The 17,257-nt window shown below is 44.9% G+C and overlaps 1 protein-coding gene across 2 annotated transcripts in view; it reads left to right on the forward strand.

Annotated features, from left to right (window-relative positions):
- The window catches only part of LOC310706929 (uncharacterized protein), a 65,256-nt gene extending 50,316 nt beyond the window's left edge, over window positions 1-14,940 (forward strand). For both annotated transcript variants that reach the window (XM_083503309.1, XM_083503308.1), the window contains exons 7-15: window positions 113-265; window positions 2,339-2,468; window positions 3,347-3,421; window positions 5,145-5,234; window positions 7,095-7,246; window positions 8,525-8,686; window positions 10,922-10,992; window positions 12,204-12,317; window positions 14,283-14,940. In XM_083503309.1, coding sequence (XP_083359435.1) covers window positions 113-265; window positions 2,339-2,468; window positions 3,347-3,421; window positions 5,145-5,234; window positions 7,095-7,246; window positions 8,525-8,686; window positions 10,922-10,992; window positions 12,204-12,317; window positions 14,283-14,437 — 1,102 coding nt within the window. In that variant the 3' untranslated portion in view covers window positions 14,438-14,940. The remainder of the gene's footprint in view (window positions 1-112; window positions 266-2,338; window positions 2,469-3,346; window positions 3,422-5,144; window positions 5,235-7,094; window positions 7,247-8,524; window positions 8,687-10,921; window positions 10,993-12,203; window positions 12,318-14,282) is intronic.
- The last annotated feature ends 2,317 nt before the right edge of the window (window positions 14,941-17,257 follow it).

The following is a 17,257-nucleotide window of genomic DNA, read 5'->3' on the forward strand; positions in this document are numbered from 1 at the left end:
TGCATGCAGGGATAGTTATTTTTCTAGAGAAGGAGAAAGGTTAAAAAGTTGGGGGAAGTGCTGTAATTCTGGTCACCATGTCTCATTATTCTCTTCTGGGGGGTTCCTGCAGCTTCCTATTTGACCTGGAGGAGAAGCTTGAGGAGAACATGTTCACCTTCAATGTGTGTGATGTGGCTCTGAGGCATGCGCCGGAATTCCGGAGGGTTTACCTGCCGTATGTGACAAACCAGACGTACCAGGAGCAGACCTTTCGGCGACTACTGTAAGAAACCTAAAGATGCCCCCTTTCCTGTATTTTTATCCTCTTCGTAACACTCCACAAAATGTCCTTTGTGGCATATCTACACCACAGACAAGTCGTCTCCTCTCTTGGGAACTATCGCTCTGAAAAGGGGTGGGGTGATAAGGCTCTATAGCAGAAAATGCTCAAGGTTCTGCAGGGGAACCCAGGACAGTTAAACTGGAACAAAACCTCATCTAGAGGTGGACAGTTAGGAGAGATCCACACCACACATTTAAAGCACATCTAATAAACATTCAGTAGGGACGCGGATGGCGCTGTGGGTTAAACCACAGAGCCTAGGACTTGCCGATCAGAAGGTCGGCGGTTCAAATCCCCGTGACCGGGTGAGCTCCCATTGCTCGGTCCCTGCTCCTGCTAACCTAGCAGTTTGAAAGGACATCAAAGTGCAAGTAGATAAATAGGTACTGCTCCGGCGGGAAGGTAAACGGTGTTTCCGTACACTGCTCTGGTTCACCAGAAGCGGCTTAGTCATGCTGGCCACATGACCCGGAAGCTGTACGCCGGCTCCCTTGGCCAATAAAGCAAGATGAGCGCCGCAACCCCAGAGTTGGCCACAACTGGACCTAATGGTCAGGGGTCCCTTTACCTTTACTTAATACACATTCAAAGCATATTATTCCTCCCAAAGAATCCTGGGAACTGTAGCTGCCCCCCTCACAGAGATATAGTTCCCAGGACACTTAACAGAAGAGTCCTATTTCAATGGGCCACACCTGATTCAGTTCATAAGTGTTTAAGATACCCAAAACAGATGTTGGTACATGATTTAGTTCAGGTTCCAGGTTAGAGGAAGCGCTGGGCCATTCCAATCTCATATAGATTTTATAGATAAATTCGCCTATAAAGAGGCAAATTCCAGGGGAAATGATGTTTGCTGCAATTGGCCAATGGATCCTGGCCCTTCCAAGGAGATTCCAGGGTATTGTCAGAGGAATGGCAATCAACTAAGATGAATCTCCCAGAATTCAAGTCCATGGTAACATATCCTAGATAACAGCACTTTGTTGTTGTTGTTGTTTAGTCGTTTAGTCGTGTCCGACTCTTCGTGACCCCATGGACCAGAGCACGCCAGGCACACCTGTCTTCCACTGCCTCCCGCAGTTTGGTCAAACTCATGCTGGTAGCTTTGAGAACACTGTCCAACCATCTCGTCCTCTGTCGTCCCCTTCTCCTTGTGCCCTCCATTTTCCCAGCGTCAGGGTCTTTTGAAGGGAGTCTTCTCTTCTAATGAGGTGGCCAAAGTACTGGAGCCTCAGCTTCAGGATCTATCCTTCCAGTGAGCACTCAGGGCTGATTTCCTTGAGAATGCATAGGTTTGATCTTCTTGCAGTCCATGGGACTCTCAAGAGTCTCCTCCAGCACCATAATTCAAAAGCATCAATTCTTCAGCGATCAGCCTTCTTTATGGCCAAGCTCTCACTTCCATACATCACTACCGGGAAAACCATAGCTTTTACTATACGGACCTTTGTTGGCAAGGGGATGTCTCTGCTTTTTAAGATGCTGTCTAGGTTTGTCATTCTAGTGCAATTTAAATAGAATGAAAGCCCCAAAGAGGTTGATGCATAATAGTCAGCATTTTGTTTTATTTTTCTTACTTTATTTGGGACATCTTCACACCGTTCTTCAGCCAGCCAGAGAGGCTTACATAAAGTGGATAAAAACAGTAGGAAGCAGGAAAACAATAAAAATAAAAACAAATAAGAACAAATAATCAGCAGTGAAACCAAGATCTTTCTTTTGAACTGCCCTAAGATCTTGTGATGAAGGGTGGTATATAAATAAATAAGAGGTCTAAAAAGGCCTCACACACATAAGCTCTAAAAATAAAGATAAAAAAAGATTAATATCCCTCCCAACACCACCCCAGCCAAAGATTCTGTTCAGCCTCCCAGGCCAGGTAGAAAAGGCCCACAAGGCAGGGAGCAAGTCTTCCAGGACTCACTGCCAAGATGGTCTCTGGCCTTTTCAGCAGCCTCAGCTTTTCTAGTTGGGAGTCAATTCTAATCTGCCGCCTCTTCTCTCTGGCAGGAATGATGTCCCTGCCTTCCAACAGGTTTTGGAGAGACTAGAAAGTGATCCTGTTTGCCAGCGCCTCTCTCTCAAATCCTTCCTCATCCTCCCGTTCCAGCGCATCACAAGACTTAAACTCCTTCTCCAGGTAAAAGTGTTGGGGACCCAGGACTCGCCTTTCCATGGGGTGGCCAGCCTCATAATTAAATCGACAGTTTTCCTGGCAATAAAAATGTAAGCAGCAGGAAAGGAATTGGTGCCCACTTCTTTATTGCAAATATATTTGACATTTACATGCATGCAATGGCAGCAAACCAGAGCTTTGCCATGTAGAAGTGTGACTCAGTCCAAAAGGTGTTTTCCAGGAGCTTCTGTTTGAAGTTGTTTTGGTGGAGGTGGCAGGAATTTTAACCTCCTGTATTTTCAAAGCCTGTGCTCTGCCATTCCGCACTCACCTCTTCCCCAGGAGCATGGCTTAATTTCAATATTTATACCAGGCATAGGCAAACTCGGCCCTCCAGCTGTTTTGGGACTACAATTCCCATCATCCCTGACCACTGGTCCTGCTAGCTAGGGAATATGAGAGTTGTAGGCCAAAAACATCTGGAGGGCCAAGTTTGCCTGTGCCTGATTTATACCCATTTCTTTTGGACTCTGGGAAGTTTTAGGAGGAGTGCTGAAACTTGGTCCATGGAAGCACAACTTCAAAGGGAGTTTGCAAAACTTGTTTCTCAAATAAGTTTAAAAACTGGAACCCCTGAAAGGTCCTGCCGCCTTCCCTTAGTTCTCTGTTATCATCCTAAAGGTGTGGAGCACATAGTATCTGTGGCAAGAAAACTTTCTGGCAAATCTCTGTGGGGGATGGAAGTTGAGGGATTGACCAGCACCTTCTCTCAAAATTGTCCCCTATAAAAACTAGCTGCTGACCAGAGGAATCACCTTTAATTTACCACTGCCTGAAAATAAATCCATAAATTAGTCAAGTATTTAATCTCTTACCAAAAACCCTTTGCTTCCCTCCTGCAGAACATATTGAAGAGAACTCGGCCCGGTGCCGATGAAGAGGTGCAGGCCACTCAAGCATATGATGCACTTGAGAAGGTAAAGGGTGTTGAAACCCATTCTTCATCCCTCTCGCCACTTCTGGCTGCCTCACACAAATGGTTCAAAAGTTTTCTCAACTCTTCCAGGCCACAAATTCCCAGTAGCTAGAAGCTGAGGTACCCATGCTGTTGTTTTCTGAGACACATGAGATATGAATTCCTTAGATACCCGAGCGACTTCTCTTCCCCTATTAATTAAAAACATGCAACAAATAATGGTTTGGAAGTGGCTCCAAGTTAGTTACAATGATGTACAGTAATGCTTGCATGTAACCCAACACAGTGGTTTGGATGCACAATGTATCCATTCACTGTGTGAATCAACTGTGTTTTTACTGAGCCAATGCCATCTAGTAAGATTCTGGACTGAGGGGTGATTTGAATCTGGGTCTCCTCAGTCTAAGTCCAGCACTCTGGCCAAGACACAGCTGGCAGTAGAATATTCTGAAGTTATATGTTCTATAAAGGTAAAGGGACCCCTGACCATTAGGTCCAGTCATGGCCGACTCTGGGGTTGCGGCGCTCATCTCGCTTTATTGGCCATGGGAGCCGGCGTACAGCTTCCGGGTCATGTGGCCAGCATGACTAAGCCGCTTCTGGCGAACCAGGGCAGTGCACGGAAACACTGTTTACCTTCCCGCCGGAGCGGTACCTATTTATCTACTTGCACTTTGACGTGCTTTCGAACTGCTAGGTTGGCAGGAGCAGGGACTGAGCAACGGGAGCTCACCCCGTCACGGGGATTCGAACTGCTGACCTTCTGATCAGCAAGCCCTAGGCTCTGTGGTTTAGATCACAGCACCACCTGTGTCTCTATATGTTCTATAATTAACCACAAATGTTTGAGTATTCCCCTCTAAATAGAGGGTGCCTGGTAAAGTTTAGACCCAAAGGGATGTAACTTCCAGCATGGGTAATGAGACCCAGATGCATATCTTGAACGCTAACGAAATCTAGCTGGTGAGCCTTTTCCTGAAAAAGTGGTTGATCCAAAGTACAGTCCTTTTGCGTCCGCCCCGTTTAGGGTCCATTTTGTTGAATGTCCACGGCAAACCCGGAAGTACCGGAACAGGTTACTTCCAGGCTTGCCGCTTGCACACTTGCAGAAGTGCTAAATCGTGCTTCGCGCTTTGTCGAGCGTCCCTTTCGTCGTGCGTCTGGGGCTCCGGAACGGATCCCGGACACAAAAGGAGGTACAACTGTAACCAGTTCCCTCAACATCAAGCCCTAACCACAAAAGGAACAGTTCTGTCTATGTAACCTCTCCCTTAAGATTGGTCTCTGTCTGCACTGTTGCTTTTCGTCATCACTGAGGCCACACACAGATGGACCGAGTCATCTGTGTCCCCTTGTGGAACTGCGTCATCCCAAGCCCCATGCCTCCTGCCCTACAGCTATGAGGTACCCCAGTGGTTTCTCTGCTATGCTGGAAAAAGCTTACTCAGTGATTGAGGTTTATCATTTAGAGAAAAAAGAGGGCCATGGGTACTTTACACATGTAAACAGTGGATCTGAAATTAGCTTAACTCAGCCAGAGAATTGGTCTAGCCTATTGAAGATTCTTGCATTTTTCTAAAAAGTTGCTCCTGCCAAAACCAGGTGGCTTGATTCCATTCTCTGCCTCCTAAACCCATACCCTGTCACCCTTTCCCCTTTGAGAGGGGGACACCCCCCATTTTTTCCAACACTTCCCCACCCTAATAGCATTTTCCTTTCCGCAGCTCATCAAAGATTGCAATGAAAATGTCCAGCGTATGAGGAGTACCGAGGAGCTAATCTACTTGAGTAAAAATATGGAGTTTGAATGCAAGGTAAACATTCATTCAGGGGGTTACAGCTTCCCCCGTCTGACACTGTACTGCAACCACCTGCTTTATTCATGCATAGATAAGCCCTGCATAGTGCTGATGATGCCATGGTCGCGGGTTTGATCCCCCTATGGGTGCAATTTCTGCTTTGAAGGGGGTTGGGCTAGATAATACTCAGGGTCCCTTCCAACTCTGTGATTCTATGACCAGAGCTAATCTACTAGTGAACTGCCCTGGTCACCAAGAGGGCCTTCAGCTTATCCCTATCTTGCAGAAGGGACAGGAGAACCTGTGTCCTTTCTGATGTTGTTGGGCATACAGCTCCCTAACCTTTGGCTATGCTGGCTGGAGCTGAGGGACTCTTCCAACTCTATGATTCTATGATTCTAAGGTGCCAAGGAGTGTGGTGGAGTCTCCTTCTTTGGCGGTCTTTAAGCAGAGGCTTGACAACCATATGTCAGGAGTGCTCTGATGGTGTTTCCTGCTTGGCAGGGGGTTGGACTCGATGGCCCTTGTGGTCTCTTCCAACTCTATGATTCTATTCTATGACCACAGGTTCCCCAATGCAGTCTTATAGGCAAGGTTGCCCTCACTGTGATGCTATTGGGCTAAGTACAGTATCCTTCATGCCATCAGGCAACAGCTGGGCGATCTGTGTGCAGAGCGATGTGTGACCCGTCTACTGGCCACATCCACCGTCCAATGTGTAGGCTAGAATAGTAATTTTATCAACTTTCTAGCTTCAGAGAAACCTCCCCACATGGATACCAGGAAGCCCTTGCTTCTCTGCCACCCCACCCCCTGGAAAGTATTCTAGGCCACACACGCAACTCTGTTAATGAAGGGTGCCAATGCCCCTTGAGCCTCATTGCTACTTCTTGGAGACAAGGAGCACACCCAGAACTCACACACACCTGCCAATTGCAGGTGAAAGCAGTTGTGGGTGGGAAGGTCTTTCAGGAGAGCTTGGCTGCCTGTTGAGAACCCACCCCCAATAGCTTCCAAGCAATCTTGCTTTCTCACAAAACAAACTGAAAACCACATTCAGAGGACAGGAGAGTGCACCTCACAGCTCATTACGACCAAGTCTGGCTTCTGCCTTTCCAAAGCTGACCATCCCTAGAGCTGACCTTTCCAAACTGACCATCCCATCGCCCAGGACATTCTATACAAGATCTCAAAGTAGTTGTAATATTACGAAAAGAATTTCAGAAATAGACTGGAAAGAGAAGTTGCTGAATTACAACTTATTACCAAACTTTAAAGCATGGAGAGACTTGGTCTGAATAGAGACATTGGATTCTTATCTCATTATACATGATAAAGCTATTTTTGGCCATCTCACCCTTTGCTTTTCCCTATAAGACCAATTGCAGTCATTAACAGTCGTCAACTGGTTTACCACACCTATCAGCTGATCACCTATTCCCACCACCCTTCTGAGTAATACCCCTCTCCATCCTCTCACTGGTGACTTCTGTTTCAGTGTACCTAAAGAAGTGTGCATGCACACAAAAGCTCATATGAATAAAAAATTTAGTTGGTCTCTAAGGTGCTATTGGAAGGAATTTTTTTTATTTTGTTTCATCCCTGGAGTGGTATTCTTTCATCATTCATCCCATATGCAACTCCTTTTCAGTGGAGTATTCTACAGGCTCACAGAACAATCTGGAAAATGCCATTTTCTTCCACTAGCCTTTCCTTCCACTAGCCACTGCCCCCTAGCACCGGAGATGGGATAAGAAATCTTCTCTACCTCTGTGCAGGGAGAGGAGAACAGCTCTCAAAACTTGTGTCTTGAAGCACTGGAGTTACAATGAGACCTTTGGGCCTCACCTAGAGCAATTATTCTTGCACTTGCAGATTTTCCCACTCATCTCGCAGTCACGGCGGCTGGTAAAACGTGGGGAACTCACAGCGCTGGAGTACAACCTGAGCTTGAAGTGGAAACTGACCACCCGGCCAATCTACTTGCACCTCTTTAATGACTACCTGCTCCTATCTCGGCCCAGAGAGTAAGTGTTGGGGGAAGGGTTCCATTACTCCATCTTTCACTCAACATTTATCCCTCAGCAATCGTAACATCCTAGTTATGCAAATGAGGTGGGTCAATTCCTTTCCTTTCTGTTTCCTTTCCTTTTAGTAACACATAAATAATTTCAGGAAACGTCTGGAAATTTATGAAGTTAATAAAATAAAATAAACATTATCATATTCTTAGCCCCCACCCCCACTTTTACAAGTCCAAATATGTATAAATATTCAGTATAAGAAAGTTTTCGTTAAATTCTCCCCCCACAAAAATACTTACTTGACACACAGTCTTCTTTTTATTTATACAATTTCAGATTAATTTAAACAATCACATGATTGTAGCAAGAGAAATGGATGGAAGAGGTTATGTTATAGTAGCCTGGCATAATTTTAGATGGTTTTGCATTCAGGTGGCACATTTTTTAAAAAATGGGACTTTATGTGAATTTAGGGAAGGTATGCATTTTTCCACCTTCCATCACTAAAATGTATTGTTGTGTTATGCATGAAGAGCAGGGGGCACAACAATACATTTTAGTGATGGAAGGTATGCATTCTCCTGGGCATAGTCGGCCAATTGGTGCAAAAGAAAGACAGAACTTTTTTAATGTACACCACAACAGCAGCAAGAATACTAATCGCTAAGTATTGGAAGACACAAGATCTACCCACTCTGGAAGAATGGCAGATGAAGGTGATTGACTACATGGAACTGGCTGAGATGACTGGCAGAATCCGAGACCAGGGAGAAGAGTCGGTGAAAGAAGACTGGAAGAAATTTAAAGACTACTTAAAGAAATATTGTAAAATTAATGAATGTTAGAAAGATGTTGGATAGAAATTAAGCGGTTTCCAGCTGTAATGCTTTAGGAGATATGAAAAAAAAGGATTATAAATGGGTAAAAAAATTATGGTAAGGATTTGCTGAGCTAACAAACTGAACTGGAATACAAAGAAGGGAAGTATGAGGAGGTTGGAGGAAATAAGGGTATGGAAGTTATGTTATTGAAAATTAATGTGTGTTTTTAACTGCTTACTATTTTGCATGTTTGTTTTTCATTTTTTCTTATATTTAAATTTTTTTCTCAATAAATATGTTTTTTTTAAAAAAAAAAAGAAGAGCAGGGGGCAACCACTCATAATTTGCTAGGGCGCAAAATACCCTTATGCCAGCAATGGCAAGGAGTCTTCTTTCTTACTCATTAAAACCAAGCTTTTAAAATGCCCCCCTTTTTCTTTTCTTTCTCTATCTCCTGCAGGAATGGGCGCTTTATTGTATTTGATTTTGCTGCTTCCTCGAATGTGCGTGGAGAGAAGTGTGAAATGAAACTGCACGGCTCAAGCAAAAATCTTTTCCGCCTCTTCCTGCTGCAGAACAATCAGGGGAAAAAAGTGGAGTTCCTCTTCCGTACAGAAACACAGTAAGCAAAAGCCAAATGTTTTTGCATTGGAGAACTCCCAGCACCACACATTCCTTAGTTTAACTTTCAGAGTGAATGAAGAATGAGATGATGCCTTGTGCAATCACGTATTTACTAAAAGAACTTCCTTTTTTTATTGCATGAAGTACAGTGGTGCCTCGCAAGACGAAATTAATTCGTTCCACAAGTTTTTTCTTCTTGCGAGTTTTTTGTCTTGCGAAACACGGTTTCCCATAGGAATGCATTGAAAATCAATCAATGTGTTCCTATGGAGACCGTCTGGGGACAGAGGGGAAGCGCCGCTCTGTCCCCTCTTTTGAAGCAAGGGGCGGAGAGGAGAAGATCGTTTCTCCCCCTTGCCGCCCCTTGGTTCAAAAGGGGTCCGGGGAGAGAGGGGAAGGCGCTGCGCCTTCCCCTCTGTCCCCGGAGCTTGCGGGGCTGGCAACGGGGAGAAGCGATCTTCTCCCCGCCGCCCCTTGCTTCAAAAGAGGTCCGGGAACAGCGGGGAAGACGCTTCCCGCTGTCTCCGGAGCTTGCGGGGCAAGCTTCGTTTTGCGAAGCAAGCCCATAGGGAAATTCGTCTTGCGAAGCAACTCGAAAACGAAAAAACTTTCGTTTTGCAAGTTTATCGTCTCGCGAGGCGTTCGTCTTGCGGGGTACCACTGTATATCAGTTTTATTCCACGTATTAACAGTCTTACCAGCAGGATTGCAGCAAGCTGAGAAACCTTCAAAGTCTGAAGGGGAGGGCTTGCAAGCTCAGCTCTGCATCCAGCTGAGGGTTGACCTTGTTTGCTACCTCCTGCTGGAATTGCCAGCTTCTTTTTGCCTTTTGCGCAACTTATTGTTGCATTTATATTCTCCTTCTCCTCAAAAGAAGCTCAAAAGAATGGTAAAAAGGGTATGATCCAGCATTATGTAATCTCTGCATTCATTTACAGATTTAGCATAGGCAAAGGCATAGTTTAAACACTCCAACCGATAGCTGAACATCACCCAGAGCTGACACACTGAAATTAATGAACGTTAGGTCCATTAAGTTTAGTGGCAGCAAAAGGGCTGTGAAAATTTGTGTCCTAGGCTTTTTAGACTCGTCTACCCACGTACTAAGAGACACAGGTGGCGCTGTGGGTTAAACCACAGAGCCTAGGACTTGCCGATCAGAAGGTCGTGGTTCGAATCCCCGCGACGGGGTGAGCTCCCATTGCTCGGTCCCTGCTCCTGCCAACTTAGCAGTTCAAAAGCACAAAGAGCAAGTAGATAAATAGGTCCCGCTCCGGCGGGAAGGTAAACGGTGTTTCTGTGCACTGCTCTGGTTCGCCAGAAGCGGCTTAGTCATGCTGGCCACATGACCTGGAAGCTGTACGCCGGCTCCCTTGGCCAATAAAGTGAGATGAGCGCCGCAACCCCAGAGTCGGTCACGACTGGACCTAATGGTCAGGGGTCCCTTTATCTTTACTTTACCCACATACTATCTGAAACCTGAGGGGCTCATTGGTTACCAGATGTGAAATATGTGGCATTATTTTCAGCTCTCCTGCCCCACTACTGATCCCTTCTTCCAAGTCATTCTCCAACCCTTCTTCCGGTGCCCACTCATCAGAATCCAGCTAGTCCCTGACATGTAGATAATAATAATAATAATAATAATAATAATAATAATAATAATAACAACAACTTATATCTCGCCCTCCCCAGCCGAAGCCGGGCTCAACAGTAAAAGTAACACAGTTTACATAAAATCACAATCAATTAATTGAAATACATTCTAAAATCAATTCATTCTAAAATCAATTCAGAGTCAAATTAATGGCAACCATTAGGCTAGAGCTCTATGAGGATTACAAAAGGAGAGAGGGGGTCAGACTGTGCCTTGGCCAAAGGCCTGGGGGAACAGCTCTGTCTTGCAGATGTCAAGTCCCGCAGGGCCCTAGATATTCACTCACCCCTTCTTACATAGCAGAGGGCACCATTTTGTGGTTCACCTCAGGTGCCAAAACATATTGAGCTGGCTCTGCCAAGAACAGTGGCTTCCTTAAAAGCCATTAGTTAGTTAGTTAGTTAGTTAGTTAGTTAGTTAGTTAGTTAGTTAGATGTGAGCATGACTCATGGTGTGCCACAAGTAAAGGGAGCAAAGTATACTACTACACATCTTGACATTTCACCAGCAACTGCTGCGTACAACCTGGAATGCCTCTCTCCTCAGTACTTCTCACTTTTCTCCCCCCTGCCCCAGGAGTGAGAAACTGAGGTGGATTTCTGCTCTTATGCCCCAGCAAGCTGAACCTGACCTTTTGGATGACCCTGGTAAGATTGCTCAAGACATAGACTGCAAAGGGCTAGCTCACATAATACGGGTATTACGTATACAGTGGTACCTCGGGTTACAGACGCTTCAGGTTACAGACTCCACTGACCCAGAAATAGTACCACAGGTTAAGAACTTTGCTTCAGGATGAGAACAGAAACTGTGCAGCAGCGGCGCAACAGCAGCAGGAGGCCCCATTAGCTAAAGTGGTTCTTCAGGTTAAGAACAGTTTCAGGTTAAGAACAGACCTCTGGAACAAATAAAGTACTTAACCCGAGGTACCACTGTAAATCTGTTAAGTAAAATACAGTACACATTGATCCTGGGCACTTATTACTACTGCAGGTTCTTTATTAACACTGCAGCAGCACAAACTATATATTTTAAAAATAAAAAAAATGTCCAGTAGTACCTTAGAGACCAACTAAGTTTGTTCTTGGTATAAGCTTCCATGTGCATGCACACTTCTTCAGATACACTGAAACGGAAGTCACCAGACCCTTATATATTGTAGGAGGGTGGGGTGGTTTTCTTTTCAGGAGGGTAGTAGGAGATGGGTGGTTGACTCTTTTTCATTGTGCCCATCACATTACTTTACATATGAAGAACTAAAACCAGAAATATGTGCATTCCTTCAATCAAGGGTGAGAATTTTTACTGGATATGTAGTTAAATTAAGTTGAGACTCCGTTTACATTGCACATACAAATCTCAAAATTGAAGAACCAGGAATGGTACAGAAGAAGAAGAAGAAGAAGAGTTTGGATTTGATATCCCGCCTTTCACTCCCTTTAAGGAGTCTCAAAGCGGCTAACATTCTCCTTTCCCTTCCTCCCCCACAACAAACACTCTGTGAGGTGAGTGGGGCTGAGAGACTTCAAAGAAGTGTGACTGGCCCAAGGTCACCCAGCAGCTGCATGTGGAGGAGCGGAGACGCAAACCCGGTTCCCCAGATTACGTGACTTAACCACTACACCACACTGACTCTGAATACTGAATAAAACAGAAAGGTTTATTCAAAATAAAAAAAGAGATGCGTGTACATTTGCCCAAGCTATACTGACGAATTCAGTATTTTATTTTTTTTCAAGTACATTTTAGGTTTCTTTGCTTGCTTGTTTTGAAAAAGAACAACCCAACACATTTGAATGGTTAACAACAAAACAACACACCTGGTAACTTGACAATCACTATATTCTTTCTCTCCAAGCTCTCTTAGATAAACTTCAGGTTCAGTGTGTGAGGTCATATAAAGCCCGAGAGAATGATGAGCTGGCGCTGGAGAAAGCAGATATAATTATGGTCCTGCAGCAAAGTAGTGACGGTAAGTGGATTTGGCAATGTTGTGGCAAGGTGCTGTGAGGGGCAGGAAAGAGACGGGGCAGTTGGGAGCTGAAAATGTCATGGGGTGACTACGACCTGGAAGGTGGTTTCCTTTGGAACTAGGAAATGGCTTACATTGAATTTAAGGAATATTTACAAAAATACTGTAAAATTAAGGAATGTTGAATGACGCTGGATTGAAATTAAGTGGTTTCTAGCTGTAATGGTATAAAGGAATATGATAAAATGGTTTTCTTTCTATAAGTAAGAATTTAAAGTTATAATAATCTAAGATGTTGGAGAGAAAATAAGGTGTTTTGCTTTTTTAAGCTGTAATGCTTTGAGATAAGGATTTGTTGCATAAATAATTTGAACTGGGTATACAAGAAGGGGAGGTATGAGGAGGTCAGGGAAATATGAGAAAATAAGTGATGAAATTTATGTGTTTTTAATGTTTCTTTTTATGTTTGCTTTTTTTCTTTTTGTTTGTAAAAAATTGGAAACTCTAATAAATATTTTTTTCATAAAAAAAGGAAATGGCTTACATTGTTGAAAAATTAAAAATGCAAAATACTGCTTTCCTTGTGTGTAAGCTGTTTTTCACCCAGCAGTGCAAAAGCCTGTGCTGACATGGCATCAGGGAAACAGCCTGTGGGGAAAGGGTTAAACACCCTTCCTGTCACTGCTGCAATCAAATGAGAGCTGTCCATGTATTAAAAGTAATAACAGACACAGGAGAAACATCACCCATCCATTGAGTAGCATATAGCTTGATCCAGATATTACTTCATTTGATAGCACGTGAAATCTCCAGATAGACGGTGTTTTGCTCCTTTTTCAGACAAGAATAGATAAGAGACAGAGAATGGGAGCTTTCTTCTGAATTGCCCTGGTCCACACACACTGCATGAAGACAGAGAGTGGTAACTTATCACTCTTTGCACATAAGCACTTGCCAGCCTTATGTTTGGTCCTGCCATGAACTTGACCACACTTTCTCAGAAAACTGAGAAGCAAAGGAGTACAGTCGTACCTCGTGTTGTGTAACCTCAAAGTTATTGAATCTTCGGGTTACGGCCGCGGCAAACCCGGAAGTGGGTTTGCTGCTCGTGCATGCGCAGAAGCGTTTTGTGGCACCGCGTGAATGCGCAGAAGCGGTCCTCCAGTTACTGAATTTTCAGGATACGGCCGGGCCTCCGGAACGGATCCTGTTCGTAACTGGAGGTACCACTGTATTCAATTCCACTCACTACTTGTTAGGATGGTAAAGAAGACCAGCTAAAACACACTTAACTGTTCAGTGTATATCATGTATTATAGATTTTTATTCTTGTCCCTGCGGAGCTTAACAATGTGCCTTTTTGGTGGTGAGAAAGACCACAGAGAAAGCAGGAGAGGACAAAGAATCAAGGGTGGCAAGTGATTAAATGTGAACAAATGCCAGTAACAGATACCCAGCCCAGTCTTCTGTTTGTTTTGGAACTAGGTTCCACTTAGTGAAACAGCCTTAGATTGGTTAGAGTTGGAGATGAGGATTCAGAGGTTCGCACTCATCAGAAATCTAGCCAAGGCAGGAAATTCTTAAAATTTCACATTGGCACCTCGGAGGATGGTGCAGTCAGTCAGTTCTGAGACCTAAACTACACCAGAATAAGCTCTCTCACTCTGGGGCGATCTCATCTTACCAAGAGTTAAGGACTTGCTGCACCTTAGGTACAAACGTGGTTGTATCACCCAGATGGCTAGCCTACCAGGGTAACTTGTAGACCAGGCTTCCTCAACCTCAGCCCTCCAGATGTTTTCGGCCTACAACTCCCATGATCCCTAGCTAGCAGGACCCAGTGGTCAGGGATGATGGGAATTGTAGTCTCAAAACATCTGGAGGGCCGAGGTTGAAGAAGCCTCTGCAGCAACTCACTAAATGGTTCTCTGAATGTTTCACCCATTGTGTCTGCTCCCTCTGCAGGGTGGTTTGAAGGAGTGAAACTCTCCGATGGGGAGAGAGGCTGGTTTCCTTCTGATCACGTGGAAATAATCTCCAGCAAGCAAGCGCGCCAGATGAATCTGAAGGAGGAACAGCGTGTCAAGTATGCAAAACAACAAGTCTTTCATAAGAGATAGGGTCCTGCTTTCCCCAAAGACAAACACTTAAAGCTCGTCTCCATTGTGGCTCCTTAACCCAACAGTACATTGCTGTATTTGGTTTTCTGGAAGAGAAACCTCCTTTGACGCCATCAACAAATGTTTAACCAATACAGGACACAGTACGTACCAAAGAAATGAAAACTGACTGGGTGGAAAGATTCTCTTCCTGTTCATCACCAGAGGAGGAAAAAGAGAAGAAAAAAACTGCATTAGCTTTGGCTTGATGGTTTCAAATAAGAAATACAGTTGGAAACTGGATATTAGGACTTCTGGGAACCTATTATTGACACTGCCGTTGTTCCAATGCATACACTCCTCGCTTGGGGCCTTTGCTTCAGTTTCTGCTCTGCCAAATGAGGCTATGACTTACCTCACAGAAAGGTGTGAAGCTAATAATGTTCCCAAATGCTCTGAAGCCTTCCCAAAAAGAAGATGCTAGAGAAAAGCAAAAATATATTTTATATGTATTGTCATGGAAATTGGCTTTTCTGTTTGAAATACTTCATTTATTTTAATTGCCACGTACTTCTTACCAAATAAGATATGATACATATATATATGAATGAAAGGGAGGCAGCTTCCCCTGAACTCTGCTTTACAAAAAAGTTTGCCAGCCTTTCCTGGTCTGCTCCTGTGCTTTTAACAGTAAATTGACACACAAATTCAGCAGGTGAAAGCCTTTCACACCTTTTGTCTCCAGGTCAGAAAAGCTTCACCTGCTACTAATTTCTGCAAGTCACTGTGTAATTAAAGGAACAGAATGCAGGGAGAAGGAAGACATATTTGCCATTAACACTTCCCTTTCTTCTGGAGCCACTTCTTTAGTTGGATAACATTTTTTTTTCCTTATTCTCAGCTTGAAGTTTATGCTCAGAAAGTGTTTGTGGCCAGCCCAAGAGCCTTAGGAATGCACAAACTCATTACAAAGAGAAGGCAATGGGTCAGATTGCTGGGGGGCCCCAGCAGGGACAACTGATAAATGACTGCTTGGTGCCTGGCAGTAGGTACTGCGTCTTTTAAGGGCAGAGGGTACATGCTTTCTGTGCAGATGGTCCCAGATTCCATCCCTGCTATTTACAAGTAGCATATGATGGGAAAGGTGCACACCTGGGACCCATTGACAGCAAGGGCACCGGGGGGGGGGGCAGAGGGCCTGTGGCCCTGGGCGCACAATTTTGAGGGACGTGCCTCTCCAGCCCACTTTTTAAACTCTGGAGATGAGCCACAGCGCCTTTCCACATCTTAACTTGGAAGCCCAGGGGGAGCTAAACTAACTCGCAGAGGGATTTTTCCCGTACCATCGCCCCGGTGCGGCACAGCCCTGCACTCCTCTCTGCGGGGGGATTCACCCACCAAGGGGCATGTCATCCAGCCGGGTCCCGTCCCCCCCATGCGGGTGCAGGTGGTGCAGCCCGGGCCCCACTTGGCTCCAGTGGAGGGGGGATCTGCTCCAGCAACTTCAGTGAAGAGGGTTGGGCTGTCACGGCAGGCTCCGTTTACCCCCCTCTGCATCCTGCACCCCCTGACACGCATGATAGATGCACACAAATAGGAAGCTCCCTTAAACTGTGTTCCTCTGGAAGTGCCATCAGCTGTGGAGACCATGCAAGACATAACTCAGGATGTAAAGCAATGTTCTTTATCAGCAGCCATTCAAGATATTGCTGCATAAGAAAGAAGGTAGCAATGACTGGGAAAGGCTCAGTGTGTGTAACTGTATATTCTGTTTTTGTAATGGCCTGATCAAGCGCACCTTAGACCACTGAAATCAAAGGGCATAGGCCTGGTTAAATCCACATAGGATTGTCCCCTGAGGCTGCTTAATCTGCCTTCAGAAAAAAACCAGATTCTTCCTAGTATAAATATTTGACAGTCAGATACACAGGGGCGAGACTTACAATCCAAAAACACATTATGCCCGAACTATAAATATTGCAAATGTGCAGTTGCTTTACTCAGAGGCGGCTTAAAAAGGATGGTGGTACCAACAAATTTAAATAGGTTTTTGCACAATTGGCTTTTGCAAACATTTTAAAGATCTCTTCATTATACAAAAGTTGGTGGAACTGAAGCTCAAACTGCAAATTACTTGGAGTTCTGTGATTCTTCCTCCCATGTTGCTTTTCTTAAGCCAAAGCAGCCAATAAGTCTGAGTACGAGAAGGGAACACAGAGGAAATTGCTTTATTATTTTGCCTCTGGTTATTTTTCAGCTCAGAATGGCCCTGCCCAACCTACTTTTTCATCTGCTGGGGAAAAGCAACAGGACCCCATAGCTTTCCCCCATGGGGAAAAGCAATGACAGTTTTTTTTTGGGGGGGGGGGGAACAATGATAGTTATAGTGGAACAAACCAATACAACCCTATATTGCATTTTGGAAACATGACCTTAGTGTCCAGAAGCCTATTTCCTCAAACAATGGGAGTCAGTGGATTAGTGATACGCACTACCTCTTGACCCCAGAACGAGAAATGGGGTGACCTGATGCAGAGCTGGAGCTACAGGGGGGGGGGCTAGCCAGGTTTTTTGCCCCAAGTGAAGCCTCCAGAGGGGGATCATTGAGGCTCCCGGCCTGTGCATGTGTGTACGCAAACATGCATGGGGGATGCAAAACTGGGTCTTTGACCCAGGTAAAGTCTAATTCAGGGGTCGGCAACCTTTTTCAGCCATGGGCCGGTCCACCGTCCCTCAGACTTTGTGTGGGGCTAGACTACATTTTGGGGGGGGGGGAGAATGAATTCCTAGGCCCCACAAATAACCCAGAGAAGCGCAGCTGCGGGTTGCAAATGCTGCGGG

This window comes from Podarcis liolepis, assembly GCF_965112155.1.
Source record: "Podarcis liolepis genome assembly, chromosome: 5".
Taxonomy (NCBI): domain Eukaryota; kingdom Metazoa; phylum Chordata; class Lepidosauria; order Squamata; family Lacertidae; genus Podarcis; species Podarcis liolepis.